The sequence below is a fragment of the Neodiprion fabricii genome, chromosome 1 (genome assembly GCF_021155785.1).
Source record: "Neodiprion fabricii isolate iyNeoFabr1 chromosome 1, iyNeoFabr1.1, whole genome shotgun sequence".
NCBI lineage: Eukaryota > Metazoa > Arthropoda > Insecta > Hymenoptera > Diprionidae > Neodiprion > Neodiprion fabricii.
The window spans coordinates 38,483,990-38,507,076 of NC_060239.1; the positions used below are offsets into that span (position 1 = coordinate 38,483,990).

The 23,087-nt window shown below is 42.2% G+C and overlaps 3 protein-coding genes and 1 long non-coding RNA gene across 4 annotated transcripts; 2 read left to right on the forward strand and 2 right to left on the reverse strand.

The window, feature by feature from the left end:
* Positions 1-13,773: 13,773 nt before the first annotated feature.
* Positions 13,774-15,032, forward strand: LOC124177331 (splicing factor 3B subunit 4-like). Its single transcript, XM_046559630.1, has one exon. It carries the CDS (start codon positions 14,020-14,022, stop codon positions 14,368-14,370), a length of 351 nt encoding a protein of 116 aa, XP_046415586.1. The 5' UTR covers positions 13,774-14,019; the 3' UTR covers positions 14,371-15,032.
* Positions 15,033-16,572: 1,540 nt separating this feature from the next.
* Positions 16,573-19,855, reverse strand: LOC124187925 (basic proline-rich protein-like; the record flags this gene model as incomplete). Its single annotated transcript, XM_046580103.1, is given in 5 exon segments — positions 16,573-16,809; positions 17,455-17,678; positions 18,674-18,886; positions 18,999-19,075; positions 19,683-19,855. Coding segments are annotated over 5 exon segments (924 nt in total), but the record flags the coding sequence as incomplete, so codon positions are not given.
* LOC124177350 lies at positions 18,442-19,259 on the reverse strand. Its single transcript, XR_006869592.1, has 2 exons — positions 18,999-19,259; positions 18,442-18,886 (listed from the first exon to the last, which is right to left on the reverse strand). It is a non-coding gene; the product is annotated as an uncharacterized LOC124177350 (long non-coding RNA).
* A 1,667-nt stretch (positions 19,856-21,522) lies between the features above and the next one.
* On the forward strand, positions 21,523-22,437 carry LOC124177346 (mesenchyme-specific cell surface glycoprotein-like). Its single transcript, XM_046559657.1, has 2 exons — positions 21,523-21,670; positions 22,130-22,437. Exons 1-2 carry the CDS (start codon positions 21,569-21,571, stop codon positions 22,316-22,318), a joined length of 291 nt encoding a protein of 96 aa, XP_046415613.1. The 5' UTR covers positions 21,523-21,568; the 3' UTR covers positions 22,319-22,437.
* The last annotated feature ends 650 nt before the right edge of the window (positions 22,438-23,087 follow it).

Sequence of the window (23,087 nt, forward strand, 5' to 3'; positions counted from 1 at the left end):
CGGTTGATTGAGTCTGCGAATGCGCATGCGCGGAGTACTGAAAATACCACTTTTCGGTCCTAGGAGTTAAAAGTGGTCTTTTCTGTACTGCGCGCATGCGCTGTCACGGACAAATCTGAAATTACGCAACCCTAAGCTCAATTTCGTGCTACGTGGAAAAACGCGTAACGTACTCTTGTCATATAAAGAATTCGTCTTTGACTTCACTTACGACTCGTATTGCAAACTTACGTTCGGCCCGAAAAGACCGAATTTGCCTCCGTGTGACAAAATATACTATTTCAAACTCTATATTTTTTGTTTGGTTAAAAGATTTTCAACTCATATGTAAGCAGCGTCCCAAAGTTTTTAATTTTTTTGCTTCATTCAGACATCTTTATGAAGGTTTGAATATCCAAACATGTTTATTTATACTTTGTCCTTTTCTTACGCTTCTCAAAAAAGTTTCAAGTGTTTGACATTTCAATCATTTCAACATGCATTAAAGTGCGAGAATCATTCAACAAAAAAAATGATCCCGTTATGGAACCGATCCCGAAATGATCGAATTAAGAAATATTCCCTTAACGTAATTTATTTAATAATTAAATAATAGTGGACGGACTGTATGAGTATGGTTTGAATGATTCTATCTCAAAGATGTTTGCACGAAATAAAAGAACTTGAAGGAAAAAACAAGGAATGTTTCCGGTGTATTCAATCAAATTGAAGCCAATCGGTTGGTCAAAAATCGATTATTCGGAAACTCACCAGCAGTTCCATGGTGCGTTTGATGAGTTTTAAAGCATTAACGCGATCGCAAACATCATTCGAGTCTGATCGATTGATGTGAATGTGTAAATTTATACAGACTGTTTACGGTCTTTCGGATCGATAGTATCCAATTTCAATATTTGACGATTTCAAGCAATTGTGGTATCAATGTTTTCCAACAACATATAACGCACCCAACCAGAGTGCAAACAACCAATCATTTCGAACATCACAGAAATCATATGAGTTTTTTACTGACGGATTGAGTGCTGCAGGTTTAATTTAAATCGAACGGCATATAACTCTCTCTCTTTTTAGCCTTACATAATTGTTATTTATCGCTTTGATTCAGGGCTGATACTCGAGCACCATTGGACCCTGCATCAGACGCAGGAACGAGTGCAACACACGTATGATGAATGCGTTGAGTAACTGCATCGCAGCGACCTTCCAGCCTAACTTGAGCTCTTTGTGCCGTGAGTAATAACGCAACTGAACGTTCGAAACGGCGTTGTTCTTTCGAGCGCAGCTGCTTTTTATTTTTCTCGTTTATGCTTCTGTTCCTTTTTTCCCCGCTCCGTATCGTTCTTGATTTAATTACGTGTCGGTGCAGCGTGCAAGAAAAACTGATGTTTGAACTGGAAAGAAGGTGAGACTGAGAAAAAAGCTTCAGGGACCGTAACAAACTTGAGACACGGGTTTAATTTCCCTAGGTTATTCGAGAACGAGTGACATGACGCAGGTAAAATTCATTCACAGATGATAGCGAGAAAAGAAACGATAGAAGAAGAAGAAGAAGAAGAAGAGACAGAAGTGGCAGCAGGGAAATAAAGATAAAATGATGTACGATAATAATACCGTAAAAATATTTTTCTCAGCTACACAAAAGCGAAAAGAAAAATGAAGAAGAATCAGGTCGTACAAACACCAGGCACGATAATATATACCCTCTTCGACAAAAGTTGCCGCTGTTGCTACAGTGAGGAAATCTTCACCTGCGTGCGATGATTTCAAGGACCGGCGTCTTGGCGTCCAATTGTCACTCTGCAGGTAACTTGAGTGCAGACTATGGAAAACGTTACGAGAGAAGAAGAGAAAGAAAATGAAAGAAAAAAAAAAAAACGGTTCAACTATAACGGCCCTAGCCGAGTTTTACGATTGCCATTTCGTTCCACCACGGTATGTTACGGCGACATTTCTGGAGGGTTTCCCTTGGTCTAAGGGACGACGATAATTACCGCACAAATGATTCTTCCTTTCTTTCTTTCCTTCATTCTTCCTTCCCTTTCAGAGAACCTCCCGGACACTTCTTTACTCCAGCTTCCATGGCTCAGGCTACGGAATTTCCAACCTGGCCTTCCAACCGATCAACCGACAAACGGATACCTATTATATCCGTCCAACTAACAGCACCGGTAACGCACCGACGTCCAGCTTTCACGAAACACGTGTCGGATTACATATCTCACGCTACACGTGCTCGAATTCTAGCTGCAGTCGCACCATGTGCTCCAAAGAGAAGCGATGGCTTATGGTTATAAGCATATGACACGAAAGAAGGAACAAGCCGCGGCTTGGCTACGGGATCCCGGGATCTGGGTCAACTCGAATTATTATTCTACAGAGAGAAACTACTTTCGGTAACGCGTATTCTTCAGTGTAGAGCTTTTCACGAAACTTTGACTGTGATGTGTGAACAGTCAGCAATGTGTTTTTAGAAATGTTTTACCATCTCTGGGTTAGATTGAGATCACCAAATGCCGGGACCTTGTGAAATTGTGGAAGCGAAATGTTTCATTCTTTGAAGAAATTAAAGAGAACCGTAGATCAGGATTCTTACGGTCAACCTTTTTCATAAATTGTACCCCCGTTCAACATTTTTATGTAAAATATCGTTTGTCAAATTTTCAAATTTCAATCTGCCTGTGATTTTGTCGAAAGTTGTGCGAAACTTCACAAGTATTTCGAAAGTGCCAGCTTTATCAGGGTTATAAAAGATTAGGACAATTCAGCACATTGTCACTCGACGAATTGTATAAGGATTTCCTTGCGTAGTAAAACAGGCTGAAATTTCAAAAAAACATTGACATTGAATTATTCAATATTCTCGTAAAAATCTTCGCTGATTATGAACCGATGTTCAAAGAAATCGAACATTTTAAAAACTTGTGAAATATCGTGTATCTTGTGAAAAATTGACAGGAAATCCGTGAATTCTTTTCATAGTTGTGACTAATGGAGATAAAAAATGTGGAAAATTTGGATACAGATCTTTCCGACGATCCCAACTTTGTACGTATCCAGCCTATCACTCACCACTAAGAATCAACGAGCGTCAAGTAAGCCGATAAGGAAAAAAAAAAACCGGCGTGTGCAGATGACGCGTACATCGCGTAGTGAAAAACGCGCTTTGAAACACAGTCGTTGGTCCAATTGGCGATGTAAAAGGGTCGTGAAAGAGAGGCAAGTAAGTATACGATTGTTAAATAGCGTTACAAGCGTATATGGATGCGCACCTTGACGTTGAGGAGAGTGTGAACGGCTTCCTCGACGCGGGCGAAATTCCCCTTGCCAAGGACCCGGAGCATCTGATACCTGCCGACGCTGATCAGCGACTTTTTGTTGGAGGGATGAACGGGGCCCGACTCGGATCTCGTCATCGCTGCCGACGCCGACGAAGGACGTAAGCCGGTCGCAGGTGCGGATCAGAGGCGTTCAAACTGGCAGGTGATATCCTTGGAGAGACGGGGAACGAGGAGGAGGAGGAGGAGGAAGAGGAGGAGATGCCGAGCGGTGATTTTCTCAGCGATCTAACGAAGCCGGAGAAACGATGCCGAAGACCCGCAGACGCGGGACGCGAACGAAAAACGAACTTAACCGGAACTTTGACATTTTATCGGGAGACGGTCAAGATCAATGGCCGATATCGGGCGGTACTTTTATCCACGCCAGAAAACAAAAGAGAGCATTCGGTTTGGGGAACAATTGAGTACGTTCTGAATTTTGACGGATCCTCAACGCCTCCGTGGATCGCAATCACTCAATTGCCATTCCCCTAGTTTTCAACGAAAATCTAGGGAACACGCTAGTTAAAAACCCTAGATGCGACTGCTGTACTGTAAATTGTCACTAATGATTCCCTGACTTGCCGACGGTGCTGCGGCCAGCGGCAGATAATCGAACTATGGTCTTTACCAAACTAATTGTTACGATCACGACGCCGGTCTCTGTACAACTCCCGATTCTCGTCTTTCACGCTTTCCACTCCGGCAGTTCCTATTTTCGTTTCTTCTTCTTCTACTTCGTCGTTAATCGTCATCCTCTTTTTGCCCGGCAAACATGCATGTACACCATTAATAATATTGGCCAAGAACGCTAGGAAGCTGGCCTCTTCTCTCGAGGCACTGAAACACACGTGCGAAGCACATGTGTCCGCCATCGGTCCGGAGCTTCGGAGAGAGAAGAAGCTTCTTGCGCTTCGCGACGACGACGAGCTCGTTTTCCACAGGCCATCCGTTCCTTCTTCGCAGCATCCAACGATCCTATCTACGCGTTTCTCGATCCTCACAAACGCTCTCGCAACGTAGGTGGGTGAGTGTATATCAAAGGGCAGTCGGCCTCGGAAATGTCATCGTGTACGTCTGCGTCGACAGAGTGGCGCTTGAAACGAAACGAAACGAAACGAAACAAAACAAGAAGGCAAAAACTACGCGGGTGAAAAAATGTATGAGATGAAAAACGTCGAGGAGCGTAAAGCAATAACGAGCAGAACGCTCCCTGGTTAATCAACTCGATTCGCCTCATTCCCTCGACAACGTTGCGGCTTAATACACGAATTGTAAAACGAGTTGCTGCGAATTTTAGATCAAGTTTCCACCACGTTTCCAATTTAACAAGTCGCGTGGTTATTCGCAGTCTTAAACGATTTGCGGTTCTACCGACGTCGTCAAAGTCAAACGCGACCCGAAGTTCGACATAGAATCGCAAATCAATGCGGGCGCGATGGCCACCCTTGTCAAACGAAATTATTTTGAATCTCCTCGAGAGATTCGAAATCAAAAATAGTGATCAGCCACAGGCAGAAGAACGCTCTAAATTGTACAAATAATACGACAGGACGATGAGGAGAAAAATATGTCGAAACACCCGGAGGTGAAGAAATATCTGTGACTCGTCTCGTATTGCGTGTAATGTACAATGAATAAGGACTCGTTAAATCCACACGAGATAATGAATTTGGTCTGACACGAAGAAAAAAAAGAAAAAAACAGAAACATCATTTGCCTCAAATATTTTTCAGTCAAATCAAACAATTAGCGCCTCGTTTCGTGGAAAACGAAAATTGTTGTTCAGACCCCTGTTTTTACTTTCAAGTGTATGTTTATTTTATTTCTTTCTTTTCCCTTTCTTTTGGTAAACCGTGTTTTTTCCCAAGCAAGGAAACACCCGTTTCGTCATGTTTGATCAGTAACCGGGTAAACATCGGTTGTCTCAAAAAAAACTTCTTCGCTCTCCGTACGCTTAGGCGTGGGTGCGCAGTATAGTATTGACGAAAAAAACAGTGCAGCGGACGGCCGATTGCATAAACCACCGATGAAAATGGAGACAATTGGCAATGGAAATACGTAGACCGAGATGTAGTGAAAAATAAAAAATATGAAAAAGATAGGAAAAAAGAAACTTCCGAAATGTGCTTTATAATTAATTTTCGGTTTGTTGAAACTGCGAAGCTCGCAATTATCCGTAAAACCTGCGTCCACGAATCGTGCAAATTCGCATAATCCTCAATCACCCTAAAACTATAAGATGCATTGTACAACAAGTGATCACCGACCAGCGATGAGCGCATACCGAGTAGAATTCCGACAGAGTCAGCATCGCTGGGCGCGTTGCATGTGTCGCAATATATATTAATAAATTATACACTCTACGTATGTTTTCCAAGCGTAATTCTCTAAGCTCTCTTCCGAGCGGATCGTGCGAGGTTTTAAAAAGCATGGTTCAGCGGCGCGATGACAGACGGACAGACAGGCGGGCGACAGCGGCAACGACTCTCGAGGTCACCAGGAAGCTGCTATCTAATGTAACTACAACTCGGATAGCGTATTCGCTCGCATTCGCTCGCTTTCGCGCATGTACGCGCAGAGAGACACGCGCACCTCGCGGCGAACAGCTGTTCTCCGGTCCCAAAGAGGGACGCGGGCCTTCGGCCCATCGGGCAGAGGGGAGGGGGAGGGTGGGAGGGGGGGGGGGGGGGCGGAGTCGGGCCCAGAACGCGGCCTTGGTGGAGCCGTGCGCGAAGATTGACTAGAGTTTTGCATCGTGCCGTGTAATTTATATTATACGTGCATATGTATATATGTATATATGTGTGTGTGTGTGTGTGTGTGTGTGTATACCGTGTTAATATACATTTAACATTATACACGGAGATTGCAGCAAGTCTGCGGTGTATGCGTATTAAATATATGTGTATTATGGCTGCCTTATATGTGTACGTGCAATGTATCATTACCAATCCTCAAGACTGGTTGGAGATAAAATTTATCCCGCAAAGTGAATCGCTCTGCACGTGCAGCGCAGCCGACCCATGTGAAATTTAAAAGGCTGTAACTTATACGTTGTATTATGAATGCCCAAGTTTTTTAGATTTTTAACTATTACTTTCGATCGTTCTAGGATAATTTTTCGTCAAAATGTTAATCAAATCAATATGTATAGCGTAACGGCTACCATTGTGGTTTTTGTTGCTCTTTTGTGATTGTTATAAAGTATAGCTGAGATGTTGTTTTTTTTTTTTTTTTTAGTGGGATATTTGTTGATTCGTTCTATTTAATACTCCATGCAATGATTTATTTTGTTGAGAAGATTGTGCGATTTGTACTTTTTTTTCTTTTACAAATTCAAAGAAACAGATTTTTATCAAATGGTCAAACCGATACTACTGTTTCTTGATCAAAGTTGTTATTGATCAGTGCAATCTTGAACAATTTCATATTTGACAATGATTTAGGGTTCTTTCCCCGGATTCCTATGGAAATTATCATACCTTGCGAAGTACCAATTTTATCGATAAAACAGAATTTCAAAAAAACTGTAATTTTTCAGCAAACTTTTATGTTTGTCGAAGTATGCGACTAATTGTCAGAAATGGCGAGAAATAGGCGCTGAGATTAGTTGATTAACGGTTTCAAAGAGAATGTTGAAATTTCCATTTGAAAATGGATTTCATGCAGAACCTGTCTACAAACGACGTACCTGTAGTAATATCCTCGATAAAAAGGTCTTCCAAGATGAGCGACTTAACATAACTAAACTAAAATTTATCATCAATTCATCAATTTCACACCGATTTTCAATCGCAGATAATTAGAATTATTCTCCGCGAGTGAAATTCAACGTACAACTTGTCAACCGCGTTTTAATTTTTGCATAAAGGCGACTGCGACGCGTGCATTTCCAACCAGGCACTAAAAAGAGACGCACTTTTTATTACCGCAGGCACGGTTCAAGTACAAGGCCAAGCAAGCAGGCAGCGCTATGTGGATGGCGATTACATTTCGCAACTCGGCGGCAAAGTCAGTAGCAACCGTTTGCGATTTCTCAAGGTGTGTGGAAATCGCCGTGAATTTTATACGTTCGCAAGGTCACTCTTGCGGTTTTCACACTGATTATATGTATAACGCATTTACCACCTGGCGGTAATGATTCACGGATTGAAAAAAAGAAATAAATGAACAAACTCGATAAATACACGTGATACATTCCCTGGACCAGCGAACCGAGTGCTGCTGATACGTATATCCGTTTTGCGAGACGCAGAATTTTGCGGTTGCGGTTAAAAGCGATGGGATGACGAATTGATTGGCAAATAGTTTTACTGGACTTGCAAAAATTTTTTCAATCAATTATGCCGAAGACTGCAAATATCGACGATGAATTGCATTTACTCCAACTTACGTGTACGAGGAAATTTTGTCAGCAAGACGGTTAAACGATCTTGAAAACATTCTTTACTGAAAAAAAAAAGTCACTATAACACGTGATACAAGTCTTACGAGCCTGCAACTCTGGCAGATCCTTGCGATACGGAGCATTTCCTCATTGCCTGAATTGTCCAAATCCACGCGAATTTTTTACGTAACGATATCATAACGCTGACAGTGACATAACACGTGGATTCGGATGAACCGTCGACAAGGTTATGCGGAAATTCACTGGCAAGCATAAAGTTTCGGTATCGAATTCTCGAGAGGTTTTAAAAAGACCCTGTCAAAACCGAATGTGTCGAATTGAATCTCGACGAGAAAAGCTGAAACATTTAATTCGGGAATTTGATAGGTGTCAAAAACCGCGTGTCGCTGTATTGCGTACAGCCTGATGAAACGAGGGACCGTCAATCCATTGAAATGAAAATATCGAATGGAAAGAGTTCCTCCTTTTTTGATCTCTCTTTCTCTCTCTCTCTTGTGGTATCGTTTAAGCGGTTACTCGTCCGTCTGGCTCAAATATGGACCCGCAAAAGTTCATGTTACAAGGAATAATATTTATTAACGAATGTTAGACTTTTACATTTCTTTACGTTTTCCGTCTTGTTACGAACTGACACCGGTTAATGGCTTCGGCCGTAGAACGTTGATTATTTTGTGAGGACGTCTCGTACACATAATAATGTGTCCAACTACTGAAATTACAAAATTGCAAATTCTAAATGAATTCCATGCTGCTTGCTTTAATCATTTCCTCAATAACGAAATCTGATTGAATTTTTCTCGGTAACATTAAGAATGTATATATATAATATCCAAATAGCTTGTCGTTGCGCAAACATCAGTTGAACATTTTTTGAAACGTCTGTATTTGATGGTCCTCGGGAAGCTACGGCTCTAGGATGAAATAAAATTTCTTATCTATCTATCTATCTACCTTGAAATGAGCGTCTCATTATGTCGGCCATAGAAGATTCGTTGTGCAGAGAGGATGGGTTCGTACACACAAGTGTCTAACTTGTCGTACCTTGGTCTAACTACTTTGTAAAATCTCTCTCTCTCTCTCTTTCTCTTTTTGTTCGAGGTGCAAAGTGATATCGAGGCACGGTGAGGATTTCGACGACACGCAGAGTGCACAGCGAAATGGAGGATCGTATATTGACACGTTTCGATACGGTTTCGGACACGCGGCGGACACGTTTCGTGGACAATGAAGGTTTTGTGACGGGGCCAAACGGCGATGAGGCGTCGCGGGGAGAAATCACATCGCGCCATATTCATCTCCCAGCATTATCGAGGGTATCGCGCATCGGCGGGACAACGCGAGCCTTGTTTCTTTCCGAGCTTTTGCTTCTGGCCTTGGCGCTTTGGCCTCTCCTCTTCCTCCTCGGCTTCGTCGTCGCCGTGCAGGGGGCAAAGTCTCCCGGTGTTCCGGGAATCGTGACACTGGAAACCCTTGATTCCCCCGGCTCTACTCGAAAATAACGCTCTTTCACCTCGCGGCTTTAATACGCACACGTGCGTCGATCGTAAATTATTTTCATCGTAAAGAATCGGGACGATTTTCAACTACGCTATAGAACGCCTCTCGCCTCACACTTGAGAGTTGTTGTAACTTTTACTTTTACACCCGTTTCTGCACGGGCGACGAAAACGCATCCCTGATTCGTCATCGTCCAACCTCTTCGATTTCATGCCTCCGTATTTTATTCAACGGATGGGATCAAATCTACTAGGTTGATCGTGAAATTGTGAAAACGAAAAAGCTTGCTCGGGAAACGGAAGCTTATGATCGGAATCGATGCAGACTGAATGTCAACTTTTGATAAATTTAACCTGTATTGTTATCGGAGTGAGAGAGAAATTTCGATTCCAATTCGCAGTCGCGTTGCCTCGTATATACACTGTCCATTTTAAATGACTGATATCTCGATTTGTCGGTATTAGATATATTTATAAATCCAACACCGTTTGATCAAGATTATTAAACAAATACCTCACAATTCGATTCAGCCAGGATCCGAATCGATGCGTGATACGTTTCATACCCGACGTAGTCAAAAAGTATCGTCGTAGAAAGAGCCACTAACTCCCAAGTAAAACAGCTAACAATTAGTCCCTTCATAGTTCGCTGACCTCATTAATAAGTCGAGGAAGCATAATATATCGATCAAAGTTCGTATAATGTGTGTTTATATGTTTCACATGCGCGTTATTACGAAATAATAATACAATTATAAGCCAGCGGGGAAGTTTTCTTCGAATATAGCTTATCATTGCGGTACAATAAGCGATAATTGAAAAAATTCAATTTCCGGGAAACGAAGCTTATATATCAACTGAGACGATAAAAATTGGTAGAACAATACGAAATCACATGTAAAACGTATCCATAATATTATAATGTGTACGCGTACAAATGATACAAATTATGTACATCGAATACATGCCTCTGTAACATGCATATTAATATCTACGTACATGCAATCGTGCCGAGTGATTAGCACGGCTAACTGCGTATTTAAACGAAAGTTCGTTACTTGCTCGTGTGCATGCGAATAATAGATACACGCCAAGCGCACATCCGCGCAGCGTATGAGACTAGCGAAAATTATTATTATACGCGATAACCACTCTCGGCGTTAATTTGCATTACTGCGTCTACGTTTGTGCAGGTATATACATGCATGCACGTACATTCGATACCGGGACGTTATATTTTGTAATAACAATACGGCCAGTGATACGATAAGATTTATTAGCGCGGCGCATTAAACAACCGTTTCACACTGTGCAGATGTTCTCTGCGCTTAATTTTCTCGTTTATTATCAATCCCGCGTAACTACACGCGGAGCTTTAAATGAGATTAGAAATTACGTCGACTTCGTCCTCGTCTTCAGCCGCAAAGAATCGATCGACCGATGTGTAAAGTGGGTACGTATAAAATAGCAACAATAATTGAACGTGGGTGCGTGTGTGTGTGTGTGTGGGTGTGTGTGTACGGGTTGCACAACCTGCGGATGATCGTCGTTTGATTTTTTACCGCAAATTGCATATCGTCTTATTGACGAGCGCACGTGTGGATATTACCGTATTATCAATTAATCGTTGGATTGCGCAAAGAAACGAAAGAAACACACGTCGTAATATAATAACTAGAAAACTAAACGAGCGATATTGTGTTATGAGTTACGTCGATGAACGGCTTGTCGTGTGTAGAATTTATTATTTCCAGGCATAACTTTTACGCATTTAATCTCGATTCGGTTTAAATTCAATCAGCTAAATCGCCCGGCGTGGCGCAATTCGTATAATCTGCTGCATCGTGCGTCTGCTACAAATACACGCAGAAGTAGCGAGGCCGCGACGATGCTAATTAAGCGAATATATCGTATGACGCAGTATCTGAATATGCTGCGTGCGGTCGAGAAGTGTGCGACACACTCCTACGTTCCCTACATCGCTTATCACTTATCGCAATTTCTTACCGTTTTTCATTTCGCATTATTCTTTTCTTCCCTCCTTCGCACGCCCGTAACACGCACACGTACAAGCGTACAGCAATACAATCCCACCGTATCGCTAATTTTTATTTCGATTCTAAGCGTGCGCGACGCACGCATCGCACTTCCAGACAGCTTGGCAACGCTCCAGCAATATTGTAACGTAACCCTGTAACGTTCAACGTCCGGATGTAATATCGGGACAGCTGCGCTGCCGTTCGATGCGTTGTTGGAAAATTAATCATTCAATTGCGGTGCGTACAAAGCGTGGATAAAGTTGTCCGATTTCGGGCAAACGTGACCGAATTCTACTTATACGAGAGAGCGGCTTATACGCACTGTTGGGTATTTCTTAAATCGTTTCAACGATTGCGAATTATTTTATCGGTTATGAGCCTATGAGATAAACCCGTTATTGCGGTGCTCTTTGTCAAATTTTAATGAACGAATATGTATGTAAGGAACCCCCTCTGATGGGTAAAAAACAGGATCAGCTTATCGGACCCAAAAACCCTGGACTGTCAAACTATGCGGACTTAGGTATCACCAAAGTGGTACAAACTCGTGGTAAACAGAGTCGCCTGCCGATTTTCAGTCGTGGGTTACTGACCCTAAACACCACCGATCCTCCTGACCAGGAATTGCCTTGGCTGTCTGTCGGTTCCCCCATCTCAAAGTGAAACTTGGAGTTCGCGGAGATTGTTGGACAACGAGACAGACGAGTGTATATTTTTGACAGTAGATAGGCTGTAATAGTAATAGTTGAAATACAATTGGTATCGTTCGCAACTGACAAGTTGAGTTCATAAACTTAACTATAGAGAACTAGCAATAAAAAATGAAATAATGAAACGATAATATTTGCCAGAATTAATAGGTTCTGCTCCTAAAACGGTCCCTACGGCTCAAATTTCTTAAATAGACGGCTCTATCCTATCTTTACGAATTCTTTTCAGAGGTCCTCTGAATTTATAATATCTTTCTAATTTCGAACTAAGCGCTTTGCTTGAAGTTCTACTCTAACTTTGGGAAGGTTAATTCGAGAATGTTCTCTAGACGAGGTACACTTCGCCTAAATAGTGACGCAGCTCGGCGCTTTGCCGGACAACTGGTAACCGCTCTTCGTGGTCCTCCAATTTATACTATCCTGGAGCTCTCGTCAGATTGCCTTGTCGACGTCCTTCCCCTATTTGTGTGTCCTGTTATGGGTCATCGTCCCGGTATGCGTCGATCAACGTCCGACGTCTTTGTTTATTATTTTGGATGTCACGGGCATTGTTGATGTTGATGACGATCTTGATCAGCTGTCCGTTGCGATTCTGGAGACCACCATCGGCATCAGCAGTGCCCATAACATCCGAAATACATGCATGAACTCATATTTTTATAACCGTTGGTCGAATTATCTATGTTACCTCTAGTTTTCGACTTCTAAACAGCAAATTTTTGCCGCGAGTTTTAACCGGCTGATATTAAACAATTTCAAATTAATTGTTTCCGTTGTTGAACCTTGAATACTTGTTTAAGCGGTAATAAAAATCAGCGATTAATTTCTCAACTATGCAAAAACATCACATCTCTATGCGATGTATTGTAGCTAGTAATTTTACTGCGCATCAGATTATTTGTCGAAATTGTTTTACCTTAAGGTAAAACAGTTTCGACAACGTTATCGTAATCTGATAAAACGAAGCGTATAAATCAACGCCTCGAAGATAGGTCGGTTAATAACGTTAATAATGATTCTTAATTTCTGTTTTTTTTTTTAGAATCTTTAATTTTGAAAATTGCATGAAAAGCGGTCAATTTTGGATATGTTCTCGTACGAAGATTCTATATTACACTGACGAAGTATCCGAATCATAAAACGAATACTTTTGTAAATACAGTTTTTCAAAAGTCTAAATAACATAAACTATGAATCATAAGAAAATTCTTGAAAAATTCACATGTATTCAGAAAAATCAAGAAATTTGTTATATACGATCGAAAAAAAATTTTACCAGAAATTTCTACACCAATTTTTTGTTTAAACAATTTTTTGAATAGTTTTTCGGCATTGTTGTTATTGAAAATAAATATTATTTTCTTGCGATCCTGGAATCGACAAATATTATCACTGCCCCCCGATTGAAGGCAAAGTTTATTTCATCTCTCAAATCTATGTACGGCATACTCGTATCGATCGTTAAGAAAAGATCGTTTCATACGATTTGGATCGAATAAATAATTGCTTGACCTCGATACCAATCACTTGATCGAATTGATGTACAAGTGTTTTGGATTAACAAAAAACGATTCAAAACCATGCTATCACTTAACATTGATGATCCGAAAAAACTATTCGTGGTTATTTTTACCGGCACGAAATTTGAGTATCATCGAAAAAGAATAAGACAAATTCAATCCCAGATACGACGCATAATTCTAAAAATTGCGAATGAAATCACCGGCGAACGCGCGTCATAATCTGATCCGACCCAGCTAAATATCCCGTCGATAAAACGAGGCGATAAGATTCCCGGCCTTTTGATAAATCAACGCCTCGAAGATAGGTTGGTTAGTAACGAGGCGTCAGTGCCACGGTGTTTTACAGTCCTGCACCGAGAGCGATACGTCGATATAATAAAACTGTATATTAACCAATTAAGTACTAATTGGATTGATTATAAAAATACATACTGCGAACAAATTAATACTAGTACCAAGTCAAAGGAGACATTAATTGAACAACGAAAGGTACGTAGATCGGAAGAAGAAAACAACTCCGATCATGGATCTGCTCCGCGGCATCGCTCACTCCCTCATCATGCCCCCACCCCCGCCCCCGCCGCCTCCCCACCACCACCACTTATGGGCCCCACCGCCCCCACCCCCGCCCTACGCGATGGGCCCACACGGATGGCCCGGGCCGCCGCCCCACCACGTTCACCACCCAGGATGGGTCCACGCTCCTCCGCCACAGCCGCAGCCGCAGCCGCAGCCGCAGCCGCAGCCCTGCGAGCCGATTTCGCAGCCCTACGGTCACAGGCCCAACGACCCACCCTCGGAACCCGGAAACAGCTACGGGGCCCCCTCGGCACCCCCAGCAAACGCGGTTCCCGCCCACATCATCAGGTACTGAGGCGATGAGAGTTGATCGAGGGAAACGAAAACGCAGCAGTGGAATTATAGAAGGTGGAAATTTTTATGGATGAACTATGTTTAGTTTTAAATCCTGTACAATTAGTCGAAAGTGAATCGCGGTCTCGTAAATTATTGTGAGAGAAAAAGAGTTGCTACGTTAAATTTTGTCGATGTGGAATAAGTTGTACCGCTTTACAAGTGGTTAGAAAATTTCAGTAAAATTTGTATCTTTGTAATTACAGTTTCGAGAACCGTTTGAATGTTGTTGAAATTTTTCTTAGTCCCATATGTTATCGTCGGTATTATTATAAAAATATGAAAATATTTTATATGCGTTTAGTGACTTTATATTATACCGTACAAATATTAACTCTAAATTTTTTCTCGGTGTATAGAAAAATGATATTGTATCTGTATTGTTATAAATTTAAGAAACTGATGAATAAAATTCAACATCCAACAACGTAGGTGTATATACGTATAATTCTTTGAGAAGTTATCGACTACCGTTTCTACATGTATTTTCCACATATATGTATAGGTGTATACTCGATTAGTTATGTCTTTGTTTATATTATTGCAACGTAGGTATCGTCATCCGCGCAGTACTGTCAACGTTTGACAGATAAGGATGGTGTGGATTTTTATTATTGTTATTGTAAGATACGCATATATATGTATATACGCCGTACTATGGAGATAATACGATCATGCATACCCGGTTGGCCTTTGTTCTTTATATTAAGACACTGAATCATTACAGTCGACCACATCGCAGGTAGATATATATTAATTGCGTCTTGTAATGAGGTATACGCGTTATAGGTTTGTTTCGAAACTTGCGTACAACGAACGTGACGTTTCCGATTATTCATGGAAGAATACGTCGAATGCAAATGCGGAGTAAAATTACTTTCTACAATACATCGCATCTCTATGCGATGTTTTTGCATAGTTGAGAAATTAATCGCTGATTTTTATTACCGCTTAAACAAATATTCAAGGTTCAACAACGGAAACAATTAATTTGAAATTGTTTAATATCAGCCGGTTAAAACTCGCGGCACAAATTTGCTGTTTAGAAGTCGAAAACTAGAGGTAACACAGATAATTCGACCAACAGTTATAAAAATATGAGTTCATGCTTGTGATTTAGGTTTATAATCACGTCCCTTTATACCGGTGACTTTCGTTGTGTAACTAATGGCGAGGCTGCTGAAAACTCCTGAAACCGCCCGCCGGTCAGACATCCGCGTAATATAACTTGTACTCGAAGCATTTTCACAATTATCCAGTTTACTTTGGCATAACGACAAAATTGAGACATCGTGCACGCATGGGACAGTTTCTAAAGGTACACGTAACTTCGAACTTCGTCAAATGTCAAAGTAAATACTTACCCGGTATTTGTTTGCACATGTATACTCGTGTATCTGTGTACGTAGGAAGCGTCGTATACAGGTGGAAAAAAAAAAAAGTTCCTAATGTAAAAATAATTATTGTTGTCTAAGGTATAACAGTAATAACGTTGTACTTGTGTTACAAACCGCGGTACAAGGACCGCAATTTCTATCGAAAATTGTCTCACGTAACAATCGCGATCGACAACCGAGTGACCATCTTTTTTTCTCAAGACTGGATACGTCGCTTGTTTTCGATTCTTTCGCTCGTCCGTATTTGCCTGCACTAAACCAAGGATCTTGGGACAGGATTGAAAGTCTTTTCGAAATACCGTACAACCTAGTGTCCTCCTTAACATTGTCTGCCTATCCTGTTATGCAAACATAGTGCGCAAACCTATAACTCGAAATCCTTGAATATTGAATTCATGTTTTTTTTCTTGCAAACGACAGAAGAAACGAGCGATTGGACATTCCAAGATCAATATTTTATCAACCCTGATAATGTAACCGCTTTGGCGATAAGATTACCGTATTTTGGCTAGGCGCACCTAACTGTCCAAGCTTTTGCGAATGTGTCGTGTCGGTGTGGTAATCGATTGGAACATCTTCAAAGCCTCTTGACTATAGCAGAGCTAACACTTACGCTACATCGAGTATGCAAGTACAAATATCAACAACGAAACTAAACAAAAAATGGCAGTATATTTTCTTGTCAGCCGTCAGATAAAACGGCGAGAAGTGCACGGAATGTGATATTCTAAACGTATGACAGGTATGTTCACGGGCAAAACTTTAGGTCACACTCGCAATTCGTCCGTTGGACTCCAAGCGGAAATCGGATGTGCAAAAGGCCCGTTTTCATCGCCATCCCGGGCCTTCAGGTCCCGAATTCGGTGGGCCTCCTGGGCCTCCCGGTCCTTCCGGTCCTCCGTGTCCATTAGGCCCTGGAGGAGGCGGGCCAGCAGATTCCCTGCGAGGCGTGACAGCCGGCTCAGGATCACTGCAGCAGCCCGAAGAGCACAAGCCTCCCATTTCTGAAGGGTATAAGTAGGTACAATTGCAAAATTGTAGGTTATCGAACGGATGATAATTACAGTTAATGCGGTGAATGGTACCGGAATAGGAGCGGAACGATAATTAGTCGCCGTCGAAGATGTATAGGGGGTGAGAAACGATCACTTGCCTGGATTTTGAGGAGAGCTAATTTTCACAGGGTAAAACTTTTCGGTAACGAGGATGACCGCGTTCTATTCTGAAACTTAAATGACGGGCGAGCAGAGGTCGGTCTTATAACATCCCACTTTGGACGCATCGATGAAACATTGGGCGGGGTCTTGTACCGAAAAATCTAATTCTGGCTAAAGATATCAGGGAAAATTCCTTCTAATCTTAAATTACTCATATTTATTACTCGGTCCTGTTGAATCGAAGGATGATTGCATGCATCGATTTAGAATTCGGCTGGTGGTGGAAGGCCAATCTTATCAGCGAGTTCTCGCGGGCGGAGATATCGATTCGGTATAAAACTGTTGACCGCTGATGACAGTTCGAGTAAACCAAAAATCAACTCTGCGACATTTCTACCCATCAACGACCCAAAAACGAGTGAGTAAAATTTACCTAATCGCGGATAAATTGTTAGCTGGCTTTTCGATACGCACAAGACTCGCAAGCTTTACACTGAGTCTACCCTTTTTCTTAGATAATACGAAAATGGTGCAACCAACTGGACCCCCACATGGTGGACCTGGTGGACCTGGTGGACCGCATGATGGTCCCGGTGGGCACGGAGGCCCAGGAGGGCACGGAGGCCCAGGAGGGCACGGGGGCCCTGGAGGGCATGGAGGACCTGGAGGAGAGCACGGAGGCCCAGGAGGACCCCATGGTGGCCCAGGAGGACCTCACGGTGGCCCCGGAGGGCACGGAGGTCCTGGCGGACCCCCCCATTGAAGAGTTTAGAATTGAGAACTGAGCTCTTTCTTTTCAATAACGATAATATGTTAAAATTGTTCATTTTGAACCTTATTGTATAAATCCTGATAAAATAGACAAATAAATGTACTGTGTTTTACAAGTAAAAATTATGATATTCTTATCTCGTAATTTTTTTGCTGAATCCAAAACTCAAGCGTCTTATACATATATATATATATAAATACGGTTACGACTTCTTGTAGGTGTAACAGCTCGTCGAAATTTGGCGCCGTGTCCTTGACCGGTTTAATAGTAGAGCGCAAATTGCTCACTCGTTTCCAAATTCAATAACTAAAAATAAACCCGAGTCGGGAGCGCGCTTTACGAATTGCGAAAAAACTCGTCTCCATTATCCATGGTCTGTTGGGAGTCATGAGAATCCGACAACTCCGCACGTCTATGTTTTCCAAAAATTCTCCACGTCTTATCAACCAATCAATCAGACGGTTGAAATTCATTCAACCTTCTTCCCGATATCTGTTTCTCATAATCCACGAAAGTTGACCAAAAGAGTGACATAAGCCATTCCATATTTGGTGTCATGAGGTGAATATCATCCATCGCGCGATAAAATATCGATTACAAGAGCCTAATCTAGTTTGAAATGATCCGACAGTTTCCTTATCTATCCGTGCTGTCGACGGCCGGTGAAACGAGGGAGGAGAAGGAAATGAAATACTTGGACAGCGAAATTAGCGTCAAATACAATGTTTTATTAAAAATCTCTAACATATGAAGGCCACCAGATGAATCTCAGAAAAAAACTTGGATGATGCTCCAAGGCAGTAGCATTGGCGGCGGTCATAAGCAGAGTGAACATAGTATGTAGCTCGAACAATTTTCTCGGCACTAGTATAAATAAGGATGACGAAAAATACGTCAAGATTTCATCAGGTTTTCATAGTCCTCAACGCCCTCCCGGACCTCCTCCAGGCCCCCCGCCTCCGGGACCACCTCCTCTGCCACCCCCTGGTCCTCCGAAGCCACCCGGTCCACCTCGACCGGGCCCACCCGGTCCACCTCGACCGGGCCCACCTGGTCCACCTCGAGGTGGGCCCCAACTACCCGCTCCTCTAGGACCCGGACAACAGGGTCCGAAACAACAGCCAGGACAGACAGCTCCCATCTCGAGGGGTTCTAAGAAAGAAACGAATGAACCAAGTAACGATTACGAGCTTTTTCGAATAATCGCACAAAGATTTGGACCAAATGGTCTATCCGTAAAGTGAATATCCAGATGATTTCTTACCTGGACCTTTGAGGTTGATTGTGAATTTCCAACAGCACGCCAACGGACTGTCCGACACTGAGGTTATCCGTTCTATTCTGAAATCCGCAAAGCCAGCACCTAAAGATAGAAATTTATTTATTTTTTTTGCTGCGTGTAATCGCTCCCCCCACCCGTGACTACGGTCAAATAGTGCGCATAGTCATAACCCGAGATCGAATTCTAAGCAGAGATATTGACCGAAATTCATCAGAACCTTGAGTGACTAATCAGTCGCCGCCGAATCGTTTCGGGCAGGGCGTGAACGTCGAAAACACGTACGGTCGGTAAAAAGCGGTTTGTGGTGGGAGGGTAATCTTATCAGGAATATTCTCCGGCAGAGATATCGAGCTGGCATAAAGCTGTGGTCCGAACACCTCACTGGAATAACCCAAAACCAACGCCTTAACATTTCGCATCGTGCAGGAACTAATCCGTCGGTCAGTGAAAAATTCTGATAATCACGTAATACGAGTTGCACTTTCATACAGTAGAAGACAGCTCCAAGGATTCTCTGAATCGGAGACCCACTAAACTCACTCAATAATTTTTCCTCAGGTAAAAACAACAATAATGGGACAACCAGCCGGACCACCCCATGGCGGACATCACGGAGGTCCTGGGGGACATCACGGAGGTCCTGGGGGACCTCACGGCGGTCCTCACGGCGGTCCCGGAGGACATGGAGGACCTCATGGCGGCCCCGGCGGTCCCGGCGGACCTCATGGAGGCTTTGGAGGGCCTGGAGGACCCCACGGTGGCCCTGGAGGACCGGGAGGACACCACGGTGGTCCTGGAGGACCGGGAGGACCCCACGGTGGTCCTGGAGGACCCGGATTTCACCACGGAGGTCCTCCACCCCGCCACTAATCACCTATTGTTACGAAATATTCTATGTCTATCACTCTATAATCTTATATATCCATATTGGAGTTCTAACATAACGTATAATTGAACAACACTCTCACGGGTCTTATGTTTTTACTTGCTTATAATAAAAAATGATGCCCTCAACCACGGTGCGATGTTTACTCTTTTTACATATGTATAATATGAGATCAGATATCAGAGTCAGAAAGAGAATGAGTCAGAACACCATGTCTGCTTATCTGAGTATGTAAATAGTCATTTGAAATCTCAAGTGTGGCTATGATTCAACAATTATGCTGTTAGTAATCAGATGTAACCTCTATAATAATTACCACTAGAAATTATATATGATTCAGAGTTCGAGGAATGTTGAACGTAAATTGTGATAACCGAGCAGCTGCGGTATCTAGTATTCCGACATATTGAATTGAAAAACATCCTGTCTAGTCGATAGGCAATACCAAATCCGAGGTCTCGTTTCCCGAATTTCGTTGTTATAATTTTCTCGATCGCCAAGGCATGCTCTTGTGTGTAATAATAATACTCGTAACAATAGTGGAAAACAAAGAAGAGCAGCAAATTGCAAGTATGAATTAATAAAATATCGGGTACAAAAACAATGCCAGAAATGGTTCGCACGTGTGTATTTTTATTCAGCGAACAAAATTAGAAGAGTAATGAGGTTGTGATTGACATAAATACGTTGCCTATACTGCTGCCTGATCTATAAATTAATTCATATACATCCGAATTGAATATTCCTTGCAATTTATTCGGCACTACTCGAACGTAGGTTTAATCAAGCCTTCGGAAGGCTTTCCTGGTATCGTCTTCTTCAACGTCCCCAGCCTCCGGGTCCCGGTCCTCCCCAGCCTGGACCTCCTGGACCTCCGGGACCTCCTGGTCCTGGAGGATGCGGTCCCCATCCTCCGTGATGAGGGGGACCAGGGTCACAACAGCAAAGGCATCCCGGACCACAGCAGCCAGGACAGGGCTCTGTTATTGCGGTAGAACGTGAGTTAAGTTTGCGGGTAATAAGATTTAGTTAATTGTTTGAAAAGCAAACTGTTGTTAGTATAGTGATCTTAGTGATGGAATCGGAGGAATATCCAAAGTACTGAATATTCCAAATTGGAAAATTTCTCAAATTTCACATGTGGAAATGAAAAACTGAATACAAAGATTATGGTTTCGTATGGCATCAAATATTATTGTAAATTGTAGAAGAGGGAAGGTGATGTAATAAAAATTTTATAACGAAAAAAAAAAACTGGAACAAACGCATTATGTATGAAGTTCGAGTCCAATTTTAAAATAATGTAAAAAATCGGTTGATATAATATTGTCAATAAATCGACTAAATTTCTTACCAGGTCCAGGACAACAAATTATCGTTGGGCAACACTGTCCCATTTTTGACTGAGCCGATGTGTAGCAAAATTTGACGTAGAATTAATCCTGCCCCCAATCAAAGCCAGCCTCTGTGAAAAACTTGCACTGCGCAACTAAGACACGCGTTCAAATAATGTGGGTTAGACGTCAATCAAGATGGTTTGACGAAACATGTAATAAACTTGACTCATTCGGTTACAGCTCGATCACTGTAGGGCGTGGAAGTGAACTAGATATATGAATTCGGCGAGTGGTGGAAAGCTAATCTTATCAGCGATTATTAGCGGACGATGGGCGTCCAGATAACGGTTTGGTATAAAATACCGGGCCGGCTAACTGATAGGCAAACCCAACTAGTCAAGTTTTTTCACTTTTCTCGAGAAATCCGCAGAGTAAGTATCGAGTTCAACTTTCATCGCCATTTCTCAATAGCCTTTTTCCTGTGCTTAACCTTAATACTGCAGAATTTATCCTCAATCAAGCTTTATTCATACGTTGCAATGTAGAATGGAATTGAATCTAACAATTTTGTCACCTCACGTTGTGAACGCACTGTCATAATGGCGCTTACTAAAAACCACGTACAAAATTATCTACGGATTTTAAATTTACCCATACAAGCCACTGAAATATTCATCCAAGTATATCATAGTTATATGGTTAATTTTATTCATGAACTGCTCAACAATACAGTTTTCAATCCTTTTGGGTTTTTTCTCGTAACCACATAAAATTACCTTTTTTTACATGTAAGAATTTGATGGATCAGTACATCTAAGGCTACAGAATTGGAACCTGGCTTCACCCTTTCCAAAAACAAGTCACAATCCTTCATTCGCAATGCATTTCAGGTAATAGAAAGAGAAATGGGAGCACCAGGTGGACCACCCGATGGACCCGATGGAAAGGGAGGACAGCACGGTGGACCAAATGACGGTCCCGGAGGCCACGGAGGCCAGGGAGGCCATGGAGGTCAGGGAGGTCACGGAGGACCTAACGATGGTCCCGGAGGACAGGGAGGACACGGTGGCCCACACTAACGAGTCCGCGAAAGAAGAGCAGATCGTCTCAATGCTTGAATAATAGTTGGCCGCATTTCTCATTGTTGTTGGCCGATATGGACATTTTTGATGAATAAACATTTTTGTATTGTACAGAACATAGTATAATAGTGTCACAACGAATCCTTCAACTAACTTTACTGCGACGTACTGTTAAGCCTACTCCTAACAACTCTCCTCTCGTACGGACGATATGCTCCATGAATATCGATGATTTATAAGGTAGCTGATAAGTTTAACGACTCATTTTTACATGTGCATTAATGAGTCATGCTCCGAGTTTCAGTAACTGTAATTAATCACGCAATTTTTCGGTATCTGAATACTCGGTATCAGTTTATATGGCCTGTAAATTGTAATATGTGATCCATTCGTTCATCCTTTATCCAGGAATGAAATGACTATCAATTTTCAATCAACGAAATTCCGTTATGCGCTACATTAGTTTTACGTCAATCAATTCTATTTCGCGGATCGTCAGGTTCTGAATTTGACCCAGAAATTTAATACGTAAGAACACCTGCACGTGTACGTCTGAGTTGAATTTTTTCAACCGCTTTTGACGGCTTGGAAGAGAGTGAATAATCACTGACTAGCGTGGTTTGAATTGATTGTAGAATCTGCAGTTAGCAACGAGACGTCCGATTGACGTATTAATCAGTATGATATACATATACATATATGCAGACATATACATGCATAGAAAGATTTTTCAAAACAGTGCGACAAACACATGAAATCAATCATC